Consider the following 22171-nt stretch of genomic DNA (forward strand, 5'->3'; position numbering starts at 1 on the left):
TTGTGTGGACAGCCGCGTCGGTTTATCCGTTCATCCACGAACGGCCACTTCGTTGGCTTTTGCCTTTTGGCTTCTGTGAGCCACGCTGCTGTGAACACGGACGGGTGTGCAAAGGTTCCTCGCGCCCCTGCCTTGGCTCTTCCACGCAAGGCACCTGGAAGTGGAGCTTCAGGATCGAATGCTCATCCTAGTCATCTCCTGATGAGCGCCTACTGTTTTCCAGTGACTGAACCACTTTGTATTCCAGTCAACAGTACACAAAAGTTCCAATTTCTCCCGAGGGACTAAACTTCTAACTGTAGTTCATTTAATTTTTTTCCCAATTTTAATTGCCACAGTGATTTACCACCTCCTGTATGAGACAGTGCAGCCTTAGAAAATAAAAATAAACTCCTTGCCAATGTCTATAAGCCCCATGGGGCCCAGTCCCTGCTAGCCTCACTGAGCCCTCCCAGCCCTGGGCAGCAGTGTGCTGGCTCCCTCCTGCCCGACACACCCAGGCTTGGTTCTACCTCAGGGCCTTTGCATCTGCTATCCTAACTGGCTGGAGTATCCTACCCATTGTCCCTTCATGACCATCCCCTTCTCATTCTTTAGGTCCCAACTCATTATAAAGATCCTTCCAAAGAAATTTGCCTCTACTTCTCAAACCATGCTCCAAAACATTATCTTATTAAAGTTTCCATATAGCATTTATCACTCTTAAAAAATCCAATATCATTTTTCAACTATTTGTCTAGAGGGGATTCCTAGGGGACAAGGTTACTGCACCCACTCCTAAAATAGGTATCCAGCAGGAGCTCAGAAGAGATACTTGCCCAATGAGGGGGAGGTGCAAAGGAAGGACTTTGGGGGAGACTCCAATTCTTAGTCAGTGGCTCAAGAATTCATCCAAGAATGCCCAAGAGGAGACCCACACCCCCCACAAGTCCTGAATGTAGCTGCCTAAGTGCATATTCTGCTTTAGATGAATCCCGAAAGATTGCAACACCTCCAATAAGAGCAGGTCTGGGGGAGGAGACCTATGAGTGTCTGAAGTGTTTAAGGCCACACAGACCTGAGTCAGGTAAGTAGCATTATCTCCTTTCCACAGAGGCGAGAAGACAGGTCCAGCAGATAAGTAACAGGACCTGTGATGGACTCTCCAACTTTGGCTCTGCATCTGATATGCCTGGGTGGGAAAAATGACCAGGGACTGTGGCCTCCTGCAGGATCCACGGACAGAGGAGCCACAGGCATCCAATGCATTCAGCTTTAGAGACCGGGCACCATGCCCCCTAACTGGATACCAGGAAGATTTCCTCGGTGCACCAATGGCAGTCTTAATTTCCTTGTCCATAATAAAATGGGATAAGCATCTTCTATGTGCTGTTAAGATTGTTGCAAGAATTCAATGGGATCATCTTTGAAAAGCACCAAAATTCCAAGAATACCTGCAAATACCTCAATTAGTGGATGTTCATGTCTGTCTGCGAAACGGTGTAGTATTTACATAGAACTTACATACATGCTACTGTGGACTTCAAACCCTCTCCAGATAGCATTTAAGTGGTGCTAGGTCTTATAATCTATGTGAACAGTTGCTTTGCTGTACTGTTTGGGGAATACCGAAAAAAATGTCTGCAGGACAGGTGCTTTTTTTTTCCCTGGCTAGTTCTGACCCACAGTTGAACGCGAAGATGTGGGACATGAGGCTGTGGAAAGCCAACCGCATAATCATCATTGTCGTCATTATCAGTGTCACTAATACTGATCTGTCTGGGTGATCTGAGGGCCGAGACTCAATTGGAGGAAGCAATATATAAAGCAGACAATGATCTAGGGTCACAGAGACCGGCTCTGGCAGGGCACATGTAAGAGCAGGAAAGAGCCATTTCCTGGGCTGGGGCTGTATGGAGGGCTGGCCCTTTCATTCATAAGAGTCATCATCAAAGCCCTAATAAAACGACTTCCCGAACACACAAGCCTTCCAGCCTGGACAATGCGAGGAAGGGCTTCCAACACTGGCCAGCAAAGCCAGCGGCCAGCCAGACGTTTCAGCCTCAGACGGTGCACCACGCAATTCCACTTACAGGACATCCTGGAAAGAGCAAGACCAGCGACAACAGGCTGCCAAGGGACCACCTGGGGCCGCTGGGAAGGGCACAGGACTTTGGAGTGGGGGCCGTTCCCTATCTTTCTTTGGAGGGGGATGGTACTAGGGATTGAGCTCAAGGTATCCAACTACTGAGCCACATCCCAGCCCTATTTTGTATTGAGAGACAGGGTCTCACTGAGTTGCTTCGCACCTTGCCATTGCCGAGGCTGGTTTTGAACTCGCCATCCTCCTGTCTCAGCCTCCGGAGCTGCTGGGATTACAGGCATGCCCCATCATGCCCAGCTCTGTTCCCCACCTTGATGGTGCTTATCCTTACCTATGTACCTGGAGGGGAGGGGGAGAGAGGCTGATGAGTGGCACTAGAGTGGGAGGGCAGGGGTGTGGCTCAGTGCAGAGCACTTACCCACCGCACATGAGGCCCCGGCTCCATCCCCAGCTCCAGAGAGTGAAGGAAAAGAAGCCAGCCAGCCAGGAGGGAAGGCAGAGCAGCGGAGGAGGAGGAGGAGGATCCAGAGTCCCCAGGTGCTGGTGCACGGTGGGGTGAATACAAATACCATGCACTATACATCTCAAAGCATGGGAAAAACAGATTTAGAAAGTTTTTACCATAAAGAAATGTCTAACGTTCAAGAAGATAAATATGGTTCTTCCATTTGTTTGGCTAGCAGTGCTGGGGATGAGCTGAGGGCCACGTGCGAGCCAGGCAAGTGCTCTACCTGAGCTAAACCCTCAGCCCAGGGAGATAAATATGTTTACCCTGATTTAAACACTATCCAATGCATACAGGTATCCATAGATTAGGTGGTGATATTAATGTGCATAGTTTTTATGCTTTTATGTACCTTAAAAATTCACAGAACTTTACACTAAGATGGATGGATTTTACTACATGTAAGTTATACTTTTAGATGAGTTTAAAAGGATATTTGATTCATGTATCCTTTTAGAAGGAACACAAAAATGCACAAAATTTGTTGTTTACTATGTATGTGTACTATCCTTGTTTTTTTTTTTTTTGACAGGGTCTTGCCAAGTTGCCCAGGCTAGCCTTGAACATGTGATCCTCCTGCCCATATCTAGTTTTAAAAGCCTCTCCTAGGCAAATAAGCAAATGTTATTGATCAGTGACATGATTCTACCCTGAAATATCCCAGCAGCAACTGCAAAAGAATAGTTGAGAAATCAAATACCTGTACAGTCTTTTAAGATGGTTTTTCTCATTCTTCTACACATGGATAACCAGTGTTCCAAGCACCAATTATTAAAAAGACTGTCTTTTCTCCAATGTATATTTTTGGCACCTTTGTTGAGGATCAGATGACTGTAGCTGTGTGGGTTAGTCCGTGTGTCTTCTATTCTGTACCACTGGTCTGTGTATCTGCTTTTATGCCACTACCAGTTTCGTTTTGGTAGCTCTGTGGTATAATTTGAAGTCAGATATTGTGATGCTTCCAGCATTATTTTTTGGGACTTAAAATTGCTTTGGCTAGGGCTGGGAATGTGGCTCAAGCGGTAGCGCGCTCATCTGGCATGCGTGCGGCCCGGGTTCGATCCTCAGCACCACATACCAACAAAGATGTTGTGTCCGCCGAGAACTGAAAAATAAATATTAAAAAAAAAATTGCTTTGGCTATTCTGGGTCTTTTTTTCTTCAAAATGAATTTTAAGACTTTTTTCTCGTTCTGCGAAGAATGTCACTGGCATTTTGATGGAAAATGCCTTGTAGGTTGCTCTGGTAATATGGCCATTTTAACATCAGTTCTGCCTATCCGTGAATGTGGGAGGTCTCTCCGTGTTCTTGTGTTTTCTTGTTTCTTTCTTCAACGCTGTCGTACAGATCTTCCACTTCCTTGGTTAGATTGATTCCTGACTATCTTAAATTTTGAGTAATTTGATTCTTGTATGTTGATTCAATAACCAGCCACTTTGCTGATTTGTTTCTGACCTCTAGAAGTCTCCTGGTGGAGTTTGTTTTTGTTTGTTTGATTTTGTAAGTATAGGATCATATCAGCTGCAGATAATTTTTCTTCCTTTTTTAAAAAACTTTTTTATCCCTATTATTCCCTTCTCTTGCCTAGATAGTTATCTCTCACCCTGCACAAAACTCAAAATGGATCAAAGACCTAGGAATCAGACCAGAAACTGCAACTCCTGGAAGAAACATAGGGTGGCACACAGGTACAAACAACAACTTTTTCAATATGGCCCCTGAAGCTCGGGAAATAATGCCAAGAGTTAATACATGAGGTGGCATCAAATGAAAATCACTTCCTTTGCTGTGCAGAGGTGTTAAGAATGTGAAGAGACAACCCCCAGAATGGGAAAGAATCTTTGCTAGTCTTCTGACAGAAGATTAATATACAGAGCATACAAGAAACTTAAACTCAAAAAATCCAAAATAACCCAATTAATAAATGGGCAAATGAACTAAACAGACACTCTGCAAAAGAAAAAAAAAATATATGAATGGTCAACAAATATGAAAAAAAATGGTCAATCTCATTAGCAGTTAGAAATGCAAATAAAAACTACCCTGAGATTTCATCTCACTCCAGTCAGAAGGGCAGTTTTGAACACAAAAAGTAATGCTGGAGGGGACATGGAAAAAAAAGGAAAACAGACTGTCGGTGGGATTATAAAGAAGTTATGAAAACAGTGCCAATCAGTGTAGAGATTTTTCAAAAGACTGGGAACCAACACATGACCCAGCTACACCACTCCTTGGTTATTTATCCTAAAGAATTAAAGTCAGCATACTACAGTGATAATATTCATACCCATGTTTATAGCAGCACAATTCACAACAGCCAGTCTATGGAACCAGTCTAGGTGTCTGGCAATGGATGAATAGGTAATGAAAATACGATGTATGCACACAATAGTGTTTTATTCATCCATAAAGAATGAAATGATGTCATCTGCAGGGAAACAGACTTCAGAGCATTGTGCTAAGTGAAATAAGCCAAACTCAAAGTCAAGGGTCGTATGTTCTCCCGTGAAAATTAAAGAAAAAGGAAAAGAAAGGTGGGGGTGGGGTGATCCATGAAAATCAAAAGGACATCAGTTAAGTAGAAGAAAGAGACCAGGAGGAGAAAGAGGGAAAAGGGAAATACGGGGGAACAATGTTGACAAAATTATCCTGTTACATTGTGTGCATGTGTGAATATGTAATGAATCTCTCTGCTGTGTACAACTATAATGCAGAAAAATGTAAAATCATTTTTGCTTTATTACCAAAAAAATCACAGGTGCACAGGTCCATTTGAATAAATGCTTTCTCCTTTTACAGACTCCTCAATAAACTGTTGGCATTTCATCTTTCTTTTTTCAAATACCCCAGTGTGATAGATACTGTCATAGATATTTGTGGAAAATAGGAAAGCTGTGTGGTAGTGCATAAGCATCAAACACAGGTGACTCAGAATTGACACCCCTGACCTCAACAAGTTCAGCCTAACAATGCCCCCACATTACCTAGATTCCATGGGAGGTTGGGGGAGAGGGTATTGGAGGGGGACAGAGAAAATAAAAATCAGAGTGGAAGACAGCAAGGGTTCAATTTGCACATTAGTTTTCTTTCAGGTAAAATGCAAGTCGTTTGTCTTGCTGAGCTGTAAGGTATATTTCTTCTGAAGGATTCCAGTCACAGATGTTTCAAATAGCATTGCCAATAACAGAGGGGTAAATCAACAGATGCTTCCGGATATGGGCAGGATGGTCATGTCTTCTTTCCAAATAATAATCTAATTTAAGAACATTCTATAAAATAACTGGCCCGTGCTCTTCAACACTGTCAGTCACAAAAGACAAAAAAAACAAAACAAGGAATTTCATAGACTAAAACAGATTAAAATAGCAACTAAATGCAAAATGTGACCCCAGGCTGAGACTTGGGGGGGGGCATTACCGTTTTCAATGAGGGACCACTGATGAGATTTACCTGAGACTGGATTAAAATGTTATGTGGGTGTTAATTTCCTGATTTTGATTATTGTACTGCCACTGTGTAAGGGAATTTTCCTGTTTGGGGGGAAACCTGCTAAAGAATTAAGGAAGGAGCATAATTGCAACAGATTCTCCACTGGTTCTGAAAAATAATGCATGTTAGGAGCACTCATAAATACAGAAATAACATGGGGCAAAATGTAAACAATTAAATCCAGGTGCAATGCGTAGAACTTTTGTTTCTTTTCAAACTACATCAAAATAAAGAGCGACCAGTTGGTCAAAAGGTTAAAAATTTAAGTGTTAAGAGCAATAGATGCAGGCTACATGATAAATAACTTGGGCACAGAAACGCAGTGCTTTAACTCCCCCCACCACCCCGGAGGGTGAAAAAGAAGACAAAGCCACTGGTAAGTGTTTAAATGTTTCCATAGTGTGACAAATGTCGATAACATTTTGTTACATTTCTTTCCAAGGCCTGTTGCTTCAATTAAAACAAAACAAACAACAACAAAAACCCTCAAAATCTATTATTTCAAACATTACTGCTTTCCAGAAATTTCCAAACCGCAAGTTGCATCATGAGCCCACAGGCACATTCACAACGGGTCCCAGGTCTCTGAGTGTGAATTTTATAAACTCCTTAAAGCAATATACTTTGTTTCCATTCATAAGCCTTTCTCTCCCACGCTGGCCCGGACCCTGACCTCAGAGGTTCCAGTCCCTGGAGCCAAATTCCTCCCCTCGGAATCTAGTAAATCATTTAATGGCAAGTGGGGGCAGGGCCGGAGTTTTCGACAACTGGGTGGTCGGGAGCTCAACCGCAGGAGCGCGTGTCCGGGAGGCAGGAAGGCGCCCCTTTTCCTTCCCTGACAATACGGCCCCAGCACGAGGGAAAACCTTTGGAATTTAGCCACTGAGCTCTTCGGAGAAATACGGAGCGCGCAGAAGCCTAGAAAGGCGCGGAGTCCAGGGACCCTCCCCGCGAGGGCGCTTCCAGATTGGTCGGTTCGCGTGGGTACGTGAGTGTGTGTGTATGTGTGTGTGTGTGTGTGTGTGAGTGTGTGTGTGTGTGTGTGTGTGTGTGTGTGTGTGCGCGCGCGCGCGCGCGCGCGCGACAGAGGAGGACCCAATACGAGCCGAGCAGCTCTTTCAAGAAATACGCTGCGCCTAGGGACAGGAAAAGGAGGGAGCGGGATCCCAGAGAGGGGCCTCCTGCCCCAAGACGGGTCCAGTGTTTGTCCGGGTGGGCGTGTGGGTGTGCGGCCGGAGGCAGCTGCGGAGCTCTCAGGAGACACTCGGTGCGTACAGAGGCCAGGGAGGGGGCGGGCGGGCCTCCCGCTAGGGCAGCCTCGGGATTGGCCGATTCCTGGCCATTGGGCCGCGGGAGGCGGGCCCAGGCGGCGTGAGGCCCCTCCCCCTGAGGCCGGGGCGTCCGCGCACCACGAAGCCTGCGGCGCTCCGTTCCTTTCGGTGAATTCCAGGCCGGAGCGCAGCCGCCGCCGCAGCGCCGCCCTCGCGCTCAGCCAATGGGCGGGCGTGCTGCAGGGCGCTGGCCCCGCCCCCGGGCTGCGCTGCCAGACCCGCGCTCAATGGGGCAGCGCGGCCACAGCGGGTCCTCCCAGGGCGCCGCGCCCCGCCAGGGCCTCTCCTGGGTGCATGGTACTTTGAAAACAGCTAAAGAAAACTACGCGGCCAGTGTGCATCACACACCCACCCGAGCGGTTTCGGCTGCGCGCGGCGCTGGGCGTGTGCCCGGGAGGAGATCGGGTCACCGCGTGGCAGCGTGTGGGACTGCTTGAGGGACGCTCTGGCCCTAGGCCTCACTGGGGAGAGGCCCCTAGAAGGGCAGGACCACACAGCAAAATCCCCCACCGGGGCGGGGATGGGAAGGGGAAGGTCTGCTTTTCTGGACTCCTGGACAGCACACCCGCAAAGTCAAGGATCATACTCAGACGTTTTTAAGTTTACAGGCCACGTTTTAGGGAAGGCTCGGGTAGTGTTCTCTACATTTGAAGATGTCAAATGCATTCTTTATGTATTCACAATTCCAGTAACCCAGGCAGCACACGGGCCTTCTCATGTAACGTCCTCCTCAATCATTCATATACACACTTTAAAATGTGCAGTCCTTTTGCAGCAAACGATGGTCAACCCTTGTCGTTTAATAAGATCTCACTTACTCCGTTATTCAAACCACCATCCCCATTAGAGAAGGTGGAACAGGCACAGAATGGCTACTTATGGACTCCAGCTCAGCCACAACTCAAATCCTGTTCTCCTGGAGAGATGCAGTGAATTACATTCAGCCCTTCATCCAAGTCCCCCTCCAGTGGCCTCATCTAGGCACCCAGAGTGCAAAAATGGATGGAGACCCTGTCCCTGCCCTCAGGATACACAGACACATAAGCTCTACATAAAGGAAGAACTTTTGTCTTGGTGGTTACTGCTTTCCAGAGTCATGCATACAGTAGGTGCATGCTAAATCAGAGGGGGGAGAAACAGGAGGATTAAGTGACCTCAGTTTTATCCCTGCAGGAGAGAACACTATAGGTAGACATGTGAATCCCCGTGGCTGCAAACAGGGACCTACAGACAGTTGATGAAGGGCAAAGTACAGCAGTGGAGAGGGAAGATCAGGCCAGAGGAAAGGTGGGGAGCCCAGGGGCTTGGACTTTGGTTCCTCCTAGGGTGGGGGTGGCACAAAGAACAACTTCAAGCAGGAAGGACACCAGCACATCTACATCTGGGGCAGGTTTTCTGACTCTTTGTGAATAGAGAAGACAGACATCAGGGGACAGAGGGGAAGAGGCTGGCTTCAGAAGGGGTCAGGACTCATCAGCAGGATGACACACCCAGGCTTTTACCTTGGGCACTGAACACAACCCAGGAGGGGAAAGAAGTGGAGTCCAGGTCATCAGGGCTGGAGAGCCAGTTATCTACACAAAACTGACTGCATGTTTGTAGTTGCCAAGTCACAATTAAGCCATCCTGGCCTGCTCTGAAAAGTCACTCTTGCGAAGATTTAAGTCCCCAGGGTTGTTTTGCACAGACTTGAAGTTTCTCCTCCTTTGTATATATAATACACATTTTAGGCAATCAACTATAGGAATGATTTTAAAGTTGCTGCCTCTCTGTTTTCTTCTATTTGAGCCCAATATACATTTTACAGGCTGTTTAGAAGTTAAGGATGAAGAGAGGGCAAGGGATGAGATACAGGCATGGCTGTTTTTAGGGGCAAATTCAGCATCTCCATTTCTTACAGCTGGAAACAATCTAAATAAAACTAGCACTTAGGTCCATATGTAAAGTTATTTTGGTAAATTTCCAAAATTAACAAAGCTTAGATTATGGTTTTTTTAGTCGATTTTAAATCACATCTGTTTTCATTCTTAATTTTATATTATCCTTTCTCTCCATCCTCAACCCCCCTTTTTCTCACACCATTTGATTGTCTAATTTGGTAGTCATTAGCCATATGTGGCCACCAAGGACGGGAATCTTGGCTAGTATGGCCGAGGGAACACATTTTTAACAATTTTCATTCAAGGCAGCACAACGCTAAAAGATTGTTCTCGAATTTGTCAGTTCTAGTTTTTAAAATCAGTTCATCCCTGCTAATTAATTTTTTCCTTCCTCCTGTATAAGTTGGTTTCATTACTCATTGTCTCAGTTTTGTGATCTCTATATAATCGTTTAAAACTCTGCACTTGTCCTCTCATTCATACTTTGTTTTAGAATAATCTACGTTTCTAGTACTGTGATTCCCCCTTGATCGAAGTTGAAAGATTTTGAGTTGTCACTTTTGTTTTAAATGATCAAGCAGTATGCAGAAGTCTTGCATGCTAGTTTGGTTAAGCTTTTAAGTTTCTAATTATGCTTAGTGGCAGCCAAAGATTAGGGCCAGTACAGGGTCTGTTTTTTGGAATGTATTGGGTTTTTGGTTTTGTTTTTTTAATTTAACAGATGATTATTTTTTTCTAAATATTCCAAGAGCACTTTAAAATGTGTATTATTTGCTTGTGGCAGAGTTCAGTCCATATCTGTTCACCACAATCTTATTGACCTTATTATTCAAACTCCCTGTTAATCGAGTTTAACCTATATGATCAAGGATGTGCTGGGCTCTCCCCAAGTTCTCCTCCTTTCCTCCCTTTGCATTTCCAACCACTCTCTGAAGTGTGCTTCTGTTGTAGTTGATGCCTCTTCAAACGTTCCAAGTTCTTTTTTTCCCTGATGACGCCTTGTGCCTTGACTTCTTGGCTTCTCTTTCTCCGTGTTTAGCTCCACGTTGAAGTTTTCTGTGTCCTTGTTGGAATTAGGTTTAACAACTTCCTTGTGGTGAGGAGAGAACAGCAGCCTCCATGGGAACAGGGAAGTAGGACCGGAGACTAAGTGTGAAATCGGTCCCTGTGCAGGGTCTATGTAAGAGTTTCCATGGGGACAATCACGGCCATGAGAAGTGCCACTCACATGACTGATGGCTTTCCTCTAATGAGTACGCAGTAGTCTCAGATATATACGTCAACGGACACCGTGTTCCAGGGCTGCCATGTGCACAAGCTGGCAGAGGCTAGGGTTTGTGAACAGGAATGGGAGAAAGTTCCCTCAGCTCAAGAGCAAAAATAAACATTGGAATGTACTGAATTTCTGAAGAGACACCAAGAAAAAGAAGCATAAGTCACAATGAAAAATATACCTATTGTTAGGTATGGTTCACCCATTTCAAATTCTAGGGTGACAAAAGGAAGATGGGGTTTTTTTGGGCTTATTTCCTGGTTGAGTTGGCTCTTAAGGCCAACATGAAATATCAGCCCAATTGATAATTCAGGTGGCCTGAACCGTAGAAGAGGTTCTTGTGCATCTCCATGTCAGGAGCTTTGGGCCTCGGTTCCTGGGGGCATTTCCTGTGTGTACACTTCAAACATATTAGAAAATGATGGCATTCTTTGATTGTGGGGGGGGGACCATTTCCTGGCCATGTTAGTTTCAACTAGAGAAAACAATGCATTTGCCCCTTTGCCTCTGGATCTCAGACTTCTCCAGTTACTCAGATCCACTCCACAGCTCCGTCTACCTGAGCAAGCAGCTCTTACACCTGAAACTTCCTGGCTCCACCTCTGCTTACACTGCTGAGAGGCCCTGTGCACAAAAGAGATCGCAAAAAGGAAAACAAAGCATGCAGATGCCCCGCATCAGACTGGATGCTGGATATTGGCTAAGAAAGAGGGAGCGCATTTCAACACACAAACGAGGTTGTCTCATGAAAAGGAAGTGTATTGACAAAAAGCGCATTCTTTCACATGAATACTACAACCACAGAGATATTGTTTCTCCAAACGAAGATCAGCAACCACCACACCGTAACCTTCCTGTGGATATTTATTCACAGGCAGGTTTCTCTCTGCACTGTGGACCTGCCCTGGAAATCCTTCTCACCTTTACAGAAAGGCTGTCTAACACAATCTCAGTTTCATAATTAAAAAGTTTAATAGGCAGCAGAACATGTGCAGTTGCTGTTCTCGTTACTGAACATCATCCAGTGGATTGAATCAACATCAACACGTCTAAGCTACCAAGTAGCAGGTTCCAGATACAAGCTGGCGACTGCAACTGTTCCCTAGCCTGGAAGGGAGTCAGAGAAACAGGTGCAGCATGTCCAAGAAAGTTGAGTGACACGTTGTAACCCTGATCTAAGCCTGGGTTGTTAATTTCCTCAGAAAGTTCCTCTATCAAAACCAAAATGTTACTTTCTTGCATTCAACAGTGAGGAGAGATAAATGTCAATGTTGTGGCTGAGCCTCTATTTTACCTTTGCCTTCCCCGCTGTCTTTGCTATCTAAACAAGCTAAGGGACAGATGGTCAGTTAGTCAACCTCTCAGACTCTCAGCAGCAGGCCGGGGTGGGAACCAGAGGACAGATCGGGGAAATTCTACCTCCACGGCTCTCCTAAAGCTCTGTCAGACCTGGAGCCCACAGCTTGAATCTCCAGAGTGTGGGGTACCAGGAATCATGAAGTAGGCAAAACTGGGCGGGGAGCAGATACTTGTACTTCCAGGTCACAGGGCTGTTCTCTGTGCCTCAGTTTTCCTGTGTGCACAGAAGAACTATAGTTGTGTTGGACTGATGCGAGTTTGGGGGTGCACTGAAGCAGGACACTCATCCTACCCAGCATCTCTCGGCCTGGATTCTTCTACAGAGTAGTGCTAACCACCTCCCATATCCCTTGGGGCAGAAGCAGCTGGATGGACTAGATGACCAGATTTCAGGCCCACACCAAGCATCTTTAGTCTTCTTTTGCTTGAGGCTTTCTTGGGGAAAGCATGTCCCTTTCCACTTTTGTGGGTCACTCCTAAATCATCCATGTACAGGATACAGCCCAATTGGTATTTCTGGTGCCCTGAACTGGTAACCAAAGCTGGCAATCCATCCCCACACTGGACTCCATTCAATTCAGCAAATACAAACATACTGGACCTGTGCCAGGCATGGAAGTGACCCCAACTGTCTGTGCCCTGCAGGACCCACTATCAGGACCAGACAGGTCATAGCCAGGCATCTCTGCCTGTTCATTCAGATATCAACCCGCAATCCCTCCATTTTCCCACTAATCTTCCACTCATCTCTTCCCCCAAAAGTAACAGCCCAAAGAGCCATCAAAGATCTAAATAAAACGGGCAGCATGCTCTTTTCTGAAGCCCTAATACCATGTCGTAAAATAACCACAATTCCCAGAGACACCTACATGCCCTTTGAAACCACTTGGAAATTTCTGGAAGGGCTCGCCCACAGTAGCAGAACACTCAGGCTTGAAAGGGAAAACACAAAATGTCCAATTTTCCTCTCAGAAATCAGGATTTAATAGCCTCCTAAGAAAACCATAATTTGAGGGCGATTGAGCAGGCTCTTCCCGGAGGCCTGTGATTATGGGATGTTTGAAAAGTTGAGAACGTGAGCCTCCTCGAGCGAATCTGGGCTCAAACTGAAATGAGTGAACACCAAAGTGGGAGGCGTCGCCAAGTTCACACGCACAGAGACGGTGTTGCCAAGTTCACACGCACAGAGACGGTGTTGCCAAGTTCACACGCACAGAGACGGTGTTGCCAAGTTCACATGCACAGAGACAGTGTTGCCAAGTTCACACACACACACACACACACACACAGAAGGTGTAGCCAAGTTCACAGTAGATGTAGCCAAGTTCAATCACACACACACACACACAGAAGGTAGAGCCAATTTCACACTCAGAAGGTGTAGTGAAGCTTACACACACACACACACACAAGGCATAGCCAAGATCACACACAGGTGTAGCCAAGTTCACATAAAGAGGTATAGCTAAGTTCTCATACACACACACACACACAGGTGTAACTAAGTTTACAGAGGTGTACCAAGTTCACAGAGAGAAGGTGTAGCTAAGTTCACACACACAGAGAAGCCGGTCAGGCTTAAGGAAGCTGGACAGCAGGAAATTCTCAGAGAAATAAAGCTTCTGTCAACGACAACGTGTCCACCCTCTGAGGTGCCACTGATCTTGTGCCACGCAACCCTTGTGTGGCTGCCGGGAGGAACTGCCAGCTCGGCCTTCCTGGGCAGACTCCTCACCCCGCTTCCACTTCACCTTGAGTTTTCTCCTTTGAAGTCCAAAGATCAAAGGCTCTCCTGGCTTCTCCCACTGAAATCCCCCCTCCAAATTTCCTTCCTACCCATTTCCTCGGCCCTCCCGAGCCCCGGGTGCCCATTATTCACAGAGTCCCGCAGGATGCAGAGATAAACTCACTGCGCTTTCCTTAGCAACTCCTGCCCCCCCCAAAAAAAAAAAAATCAATGGAAAATTAAACAGTAATATCCAGTTCAGAAAAACGGTCTAACGCGCGCACACGGAGCGCAATAACCTTGACCAGCTTCAGAGAACAATTCTCAAGCTTGTGAGAAATCAGCAGCAGGGATCCATGGAAACGGGTGGGAGGGGCCAAGATAAGTCCCGGTTCACAGCCAGGGACCCCCCCCCCCCAGGAGAGCCCCAGAGGAGGGAGTGGCTAAAACGAAGAGAAGCCAGTCAGATGAGCACAGGAGGCCTCCACCCCACGTGGTACTCCATGAGGCCCCTGGTGAGAGACTGAGGCAGGAGACTCACATCCAAGGTGGACTCTGCCTGAAGCTGGGACGCTTTGATCAAAGTTCTCCATTTCTCTGAGCCTTTCTTCGAACGGAGAAGCATTAGACACCTACTTTGCAGGACTGCCAAGGGGTCCCCCAGGAGGTGGTGGCTGTCCATCAGGTCAGAGGCCCTTCCCATCTCAGAGACGCAGTGAGCCGCGATTCCTCGTCACCTCCACAACCGTAGGGAATGGGAACTAGCATTGCTGAAACCCCCCTGAGCTAGGTAATGTCGCTTCATCCCCGTCTCACAGCACCAACCTGCCCGGCCACACGGCAGCCTGAGCTCCCCAGCGCTGCACACAAGTTTAAGTGAACCGCAGCTAAGATCTGCAGGACCCGTCTCTAGGGGACGTGTGAGACAGAGGATGGTGGACGGAAGCCATAATCGTGGCCACCAGCTTTCCCAAACTCTGTGCGTAAAACGCCTGGATGGTAAAACCTGTTCCTTAGAGTCACCAGGCCTGCGTCTCCACCTCAGCCCATGAAGTCACTCTGCCCCCAGCTCCTCACACAGTGGCTTCCCCTTCGTCCTGCAGGTCTGGCTCCGCAGGCAGCCCTCACCTCCCGCCTCAGCCCGTCATCCTGACAAAGTTCCTCCGAGGACTTCGAGGACACCTGACGCGATTTTGTCAGCTGCTGGCAGATGCGTTCACTGGGTGCCACACGCCCTCGGGAGTAGGCAGGCAGCTTTTACTCACCTCCAGACCCCAAAGCCCAGGACAAGGCCAGATGGTACCAACAGTGGCTCCTGCCATCAGCGACATCCTCACCCAGGCCCAGAGTGCTGCCAGCCAAAGCCTGGGGCCAGTCACTGAGTGTGGAAGTGAAGAACTCGGGCCGCACGGGCAGGGCCAGGGCCACCGGTGACCCCAGGCACCAGCCCCCGCTACAGTCCATTTTGCCACAGGGGACACATGTGTTCCTATAAACCACCTCCTTATGGGAAAAACGGATTAGCACACAGCACCCCAATGCATCATTAATGACTTACAAAGACAGGAATCCAATAGAAACAGTAGCAGAGTTTTTGCACAGGTTAGATGGTTGAGAAACACACAATAGTCCAAAACATAAGACCCCTTGACCTTGAAAAGGGCCCAGTATTTGTGGAAGACAGAGGGTGGCCAAGTGCAGCCCACACCTAAGGCTCGGAGCAGGCGCCTGGCGATCAACCCATGGGCCGTGTTAAGGAAGGCACCAGTCCTCCAAGCAGTCTTGCAGAGACCAGTGAACACGTAATGCCGCCGGCCCCAAGCAGCCTGTGCGTAAGCCCCACGTTTTGCTTACCTACAGGTAAGCAAACATTGAAACCCATGCCATAAAAGTTGTGTTTTAACTCCATTGGAGAGCCACAGGGGTTTGAGGATAAAAATAACTTGAAAGCACATAGGTTAGAACTACAGACTGTGCTCCCCGCCCCCCCAGAATCCTGCTTCATCCGCCCCACTCCACCGTAAAGGCAAGGTCTTCAACGGGCGCACCACGCAGGGTAATCACCCCAAAGCCAGAGTGCTGTGGCCTCCAGCGGAGGCCTGTCATTGCTCTGCAGTCCATAACGACAAAGGGCTGGAGACATACATTGATTGAGGACTACAGATAATTCGATGATCACAAGTGGACATGGCCATCAATAAAAATGGGATTCACAATCATGTCCGGGAAGTACTACAGAGGGTTAGAAGTCAAAGAACAGAGGCGTGAGGAAAGCACACTTGTGCTAAAAAGGAAGCACACAGGTGTGGGTGGCATCCGAATGTGTTCGTGCACAAGGTTTCCCTGTGACTAGAGAATCTACAAGGCTGGGGGCCTCTGAGGGTGGGCGGCTGGCAGGAAAGGGCCTTTTATATTTTTCCTTGTTCTTCATAAATGTTTTTGACCCTTGCATTTATATGCCCCTTGTTCAAAAGGTTAGGATGGATGGCAACAGTGTGGCTTATACACAACGCAGTGTTCAAACAGGGAGAGGGTCTGACACACGCCGCAACATGGATGGACCCTGGACACTGCACAGTGACATGAGCCAGACACAACATAGTGCAGTACCCACTCAGGAGGCCACCAGAGTCTCAGATCCAGAGAGACAGGAAGCAGCATGACGGGAGCCAGGCTGGGAGGGGACGGGAGTCAGTGTTGATGGGGACAGAGCTTCAGTTTGGAGAGATGAGAAAGTTCTAGAAATGGTGGTGGTGACAGCTGCACAGAGATGTGACGTGCTTCAGCCACTCAACTGTCTGATTTAAGAGGGCTCATACAGTAGGACTCGTGCGACATGTATTATATCATAATGGGAAAAACAATGTTTAATTTTAAAAACAGTGGCAGACACTGGTGGGTAGAAATCTGACAGTTTGAATAACCAAGTTCTGATCTTATTGTCATTTAATTTAAAAACTTAAAAGCCAGAAGGAAACAGGGCCATTTCCCTTCCATAAATAGATGAATAGGAGAAACTCGGCCCCTTGGAACACAGATTTAGGAAATCAGCAACAACCTAAGAGCCAGGAAAGTGTGAATGCTGCGTTTTAACTATTTGGGTTCAAGTCTCAGCTCTACCACTGACCACTGGAGGGGAACTTTAACTCTGGTCCTCAGTTTCCTTATCTGCCAAATGGTCTAAGGAGGAGAGAGGAGGGAGAAGGGAGGAGGGAGGAGGCACTTGCCCCGGGCACATCTAAGGCAGCGCCTGTCAGTCATCCAAACTATTTCTGTATAACATTAAAAAAAAAAAAAAATCCAGGCCAAAAAAACTATGATGCATAAAATATCAGAATTTTGTTCATCATGGGTGTTCTGGCACTCACTTTGAGTTTTAAAAATACAACATTAGGATGGGGATGTAGCTTCGCGGCAGAGCATATGCTGAACATGCCCAAGGCCCTGGATTGGATCCCAGCACCAAAAAAATAACAGATACAGTACTAAAGTGCTAGTGAATTTTGTGACACTTCCTTAAACCGTGCCTAAAGCGCCTTTCCAGGGACGTTGGTTGGACTGTTCCTGATATAACCAGGCAATTCTGGGGTGGCAGGGGGCGGGGACATCCCCTTGGGATAGGCTTCTTGGTTTACGGAGCAGGCAGCCGACTTTGGTCTTCAGGAGGTGACACTCTCCTCCAGCGGCCAGCGCTTCTGGTCCAGGTAAAGACTTCATTCCATCCCGGGCTTTTCCAAGGGAGCCGGACATGCATTCCAGCCAACGTCTCAATGACCCGGGGCTTCTGAGCCAGGTGAGTTCCGGATTTCATTATGAGTAACAAATTAAATTGACCAACAACAAAAGCCAAGTGCCCAGTTGAGTGACCCCTCACAAACCAAAACATGCACAGCCACACTTCCCCGGGGTCAGCGTAAAGAGAAGCAGGTGCCTGCTCTCCCACGGCCGGCCAGCCACGGGGCCAGCGCTGCAGAGTAGGAAGCTGCTCTCATTGACTGGATCTGGAACAATCCACAGAGCTCATCCAGGGAGATGCCCTGGGCAAGAGGCAACACACACTTGCCCTGCCTCAAGGAACCTTGGAGGAGATTTCGGTTTATCTGAAGCACCCCCACCCCCCACCCCAGCTTCTCCCTTTATCCAGCACCACAACTGGTAGCTCTGGGCAGGTTCCCATGTCACGACTCGGCAGTAACCATCTGGGAGGGCCAACTCCAGCATCCCTGTTGTCTTTCGGGTGCATTTCTTGACCTCGGCACAGTGGACGTTTAGGATCAGATTATCTCAGTGGTGCAACTGTCCTGGACTCTGCAGGGTGCCCAGCAGCATCCCCATCCTCACCCACTATGTGCCAGTAAAATCCCTTCGTTGTGACAACTAAAAATGTCCCAGACATCTGCAGAATCACCTTGGGTGCAAACCAACACTTCAGACCCTGGGCAAAGATGGGGGGAAATCATGAAAGCGCATGGAGCAGAAACAGCAGAGCTCACCTGGAGGACCACCTGTCCACCCGACGGATTTGTAGCTTCAGGGGCTCGTCCCAGGCTTCCTAGAGTCAGTGCAGTTTCTAGTCATCCCCAGAACCCCAAGCCCCGAGACCCCAGCTCAGCTCCCAAAGGGCACATGTATGGCACCCACTGCCCCCGTGCACCTGTCCAGGCTGTGCTGAGGTTCTGCCGTGTTGCTGAGCACTTCAACAGTAAATGTGGACCCGCGGGCACTGACCTCCTGATGCCGCCAGCCTAACAGTTGGGCTGAATCAGACACATTTCCAGTTGCCTCTCTGTCACCCTCCTTCCACCTGCGTCCCTTGGTGAGTTCCTGTAGCATGAGAGGATCCCAGCCCATCCATGAGAGTCCTTTTCCAGCTGGGTGTGGAACCCGAGGCTTGGAACAACCACTGAGTGCTTTGAACTTCTACAGGGCACTACAGAAACCCACCCCCGGCGAAGAGAGCAAAGAATTACTAGTGAGTATCCATCTTCCCTTGGCCTCTCTTATCAAGGAAGGCACCACATAGATTCTCCCTCTCGGGGTTTTCCTGAATCAAGGCAAAGAGCATCTCGAAGGGGACGATTTCAGCAGCCAGCACTGCACACCCTGGCGTAGCCTGTGCACAGACTGAAGTTACCCACGAAGACCACCACCATGAGCTACCCAAACCCAGCAGGGAAAGACTTCAGGCAGAAAAAGTCAAATAGCATGTCAAAGACTCAGCAGCAAAAGGTCTGACTTTGACATTTTTTGGAGCGATTTCTCCTCTTCCTCCTGTTACTGGGAATTTCTTTTGTTACTGGGAACACAAGGAGAGCACTGCCTGGTTCCACTCCTGGGGGGTCTCTAGAGTCCTCAGATCCACAGAGACAGGAAGCCCCATGATGGGGGCCAGGGGCTGGGCAGGGACAGGAGTTAGTTTTGAATGGGGTCAGAGCTTCAGTTTGGGATGAGGAGGAAGCTCTGGAGATGGGTGGTGGGGATGGCTGCACAGCCCATGAAGGTGCTGCAGCTATTGACCTGTGCACTTAAGTGTGGCTCAAATGGCTCGTTTCACGTTATGTACATTTGACCATAATTTTAAAAAAATCACTCGGAGCTATCATGATGGCTGGCCCCATGCCAGACATGGCACTAGGGGTGCTGCGTGCACCATCCTGCCCACCACACCTGCTAGGTCCTCTCAGTTATCTTTTTCAAAGGAAGGATGAGCAGGTTTAGTAACTAGCCCAAGGACACAGCTCAAGGACATGTGGATGGAGCTAGGATTTAGAGTCAGAGTCGGGCTCCAGTGTCTAATTTTCAGTATCTCCAATACGGGACGTTCAACCAGAGGCTTCCTCACGCTTAACCCCTGCTAACGCCTCCTGTCTTCTAGTGAATTCTTCCCACCTCTTTGCGTCTATCTCCAGCGGCTTTATTTTTGCTCATGACCACAGGACAACACATGGAAGTCAGAATGATCCCAGGACACTGCCCCCACCCCACCAGGTCACACCCTGGAGACGTGGGGAGTTCCAGTGGCCTTGGGTGGGACATCCAGAGACACAGCAGAGACTCAAGGGACTCCCAACAGAGTTGAGGGGAGCCTCTGGTAAGACGCAGCTAACAGCTGGAGCAAAGACCTTATTATGGTTTGGATGTGAGGTATGAGACAATGCGAGATGGTTCAGAGGAGAAATGACTGGGCTAAGACTCTCACAACCCAATCAGTGAATCAATCCCGATAGGGATTAACCGAGTAGTCACTGAGTGGTGGGCGTGGCTGGAGGAAGTGGGAATTAGAATGTGGCTTTGAGATATATATTTTTATCTGGCAAGGGGAGACTTCTCTGCTTCCGGATCACGGTGACGTGAGCGGCTTCCTTCTCCCACTCTCTCCCGCCATGATGTTGAGCCTCACCTCAAGCCTCCGAGGAATGGAGCAGTTCTGTGGACCAAGACCTCTGTAACTGAACACTTACATAAATTTTTCCTCCTTACAGTTGCTCGAGTCAAATCCTTTAGTCATAGCAGGGAAAAAGCTGACAAAAACAGAGCTCAAATCCTGAGACTGGGGAGACCAAGGTCAATGGCAAAGATGAAGTGTAATGGGCGAAGGTGCCGAGGGATGAGCGAGTCCCCTCCCTGGGTCGTGCCGGGTCCCCATCTGTGAAGTGGGGGGAGGGGTGATGAACAACAGTCTCTACTACTTAGTAGCTGATTAGAAATTTAAAGATGGCAAGTGTGGGGAACTAGAAAATTAGAAATCCTGAATACGCAGACGGTGTTGACCCATCACATGACCAAGACTGCCCCACTATCACGGGTACGATCAGCACGTGGGGAGCAAGTGGTAACAAGGCGGGCTTCTGTACCCGACAAGAGCTCCCGGAGGCGGGCAACGTCCCTGTGGGCTGAGGCCTGGGTGCAGCTCAGAGAACGGCACGTGCATAGCCTGCAAGAGGTGCCGGTTCCGTCCCCAGCACCAGCAAGAAAGTGGGATTTTGAAGCAGCAGCAGTGGCTAATACGCAGGAGACGGGCACCTGCACCTGCCCAGGCTCGCGGGCTGGCATCCACTTTCTACAGTTCAGCTTCCTAATGAGTGGCTTTTAAGAAAGACAACTTAAAGATATTGGCTCTTTGTAATTAAATTGCTCATGCAAAAAGGGGTAAAATTCAGTCTAAGAAGCAAACCAGGTTCAAGAGGAAACGTTTCCCGAGGGAAGCCATGCCCTCCTTCCTCCCGGGAGCCTGAACGGCTTTCTTTTAGTTGATTGCGAGTCCCTCCCTCCCAGGAACGGGCTGGAGAAAGAATCCGACAGCCCGAGCCAATCCAGGCCTCAAGATGCCTGGGCTGGGACCGCCTGACCGGAGGGAACCAGTTGTTAGCACAGGAGTTAAAAGTTAAGAGGCTTCTCAAGGTCACGGAGCAGAACCGGGTCTCTCTACCGTGGCCCCAGGTGCCCTGGTCCTCCTTCCTCTCAGCAGTGTTTACCCAGGATAGAGGAAGGCATGGCAGTGGCCCGAGGATCCCTATGCACGAACGCAATGCAATGTCTGGGGATTTTAAATCCGCAGCACCCAGAACCCACAGAGGGCTAACGGGGGTGGGGAGTGGGGGACCTCGTTGGAAGACTTGCAAAAGGGATCGAGCCATGTTAGAAGATTTTCAAGCACTGCCTTATTTAACCCTCTCAATGATCTGAAGGGCAGTGATTGCTATTTATCACACCACCCCTCCACTCCCTGCCACGTTCCCCGCCTCCCACCAAAAACAAGATCCCATTATATTGCCTAGGCCAGCACTGAACTCCTGGGCTCAAGGGATCCTCCTGCCTTCAGCCTTCTGAGTATCGGGGACTACAGGCAAGTACCACTGCACTCAACTACCCTCTGTTTTATAAGAAGGGAAATAGGTGTTAAGTAAATCTCAAGGTCACAGTAGGAGGTGGAGGAACCAAGGTTCAGACCCAGGAACATGAGCTCTGAAATCCATGCTCATTTTCAGGAACAAGGGTCAGTTCAGGCCCTCCCTGGCCTCATCCTGGTCATATGCTTCCAGTGAGGACACCAGGAAAGGTCACGGTCCCTCGTATTTATCCCCTTATGTCACCGTCTATATCTGGTGGAAATTATCACTCTCAGAACACCACAATGATCGCCCAGACTCCCAGTCCAGGCGGGGCCCTGGCTGTCCCCACGGCCTTGGCCCCTCTCCCCACTCCACTGGGGCCAGGCTTGGAGGAGAGAAAGGCAGGGAGCAGTGGTTCCCTTAGGGAGCACCCTGGGGCTGCCCAGCCCCCGCCCTCCTTTCTGCTCAGGTCCCCACTTCTGCTCTCCCAGGTTCAGTTCTACAAAGTGTTCAAACGAAAAGGCCCCGTGGGGGGGGCGGGGTAGTCGATGGGAATGAATCCAGGTCCCGACCTCATGGTCCCGCTTACAGGAGGGCAGTGGACAAGACAATGTGTGTCCCTCGGTGTCCTCGGCTGACACCTACAAATGACCCTCACAGGTACCCACAAACGCTCAAGCCCCTCTGTGACAT

At 48.6% G+C, this 22171-nt stretch overlaps 1 protein-coding gene across 5 annotated transcripts in view; it reads right to left on the reverse strand.

Annotated features, from left to right (window-relative positions):
• Nucleotides 1–22171, reverse strand: part of Insr (insulin receptor) — a 122305-nt gene that overhangs the window by 44725 nt on the left and 55409 nt on the right. The window contains exon 1 of one of the 5 annotated variants that reach the window (XM_078034783.1): nt 3289–3334. The exons of the other annotated variants lie outside the window; for them this stretch is intronic. Coding sequence (XP_077890909.1) covers nt 3289–3331 — 43 coding nt within the window. The 5' untranslated portion in view covers nt 3332–3334. Of the gene's footprint in view, nt 1–3288; nt 3335–22171 lie in introns of those variants that run through there. 5 annotated transcript variants of the gene reach the window in all.

Source organism: Ictidomys tridecemlineatus, chromosome 2 (genome assembly GCF_052094955.1).
Source record: "Ictidomys tridecemlineatus isolate mIctTri1 chromosome 2, mIctTri1.hap1, whole genome shotgun sequence".
NCBI classification, from domain to species: domain Eukaryota; kingdom Metazoa; phylum Chordata; class Mammalia; order Rodentia; family Sciuridae; genus Ictidomys; species Ictidomys tridecemlineatus.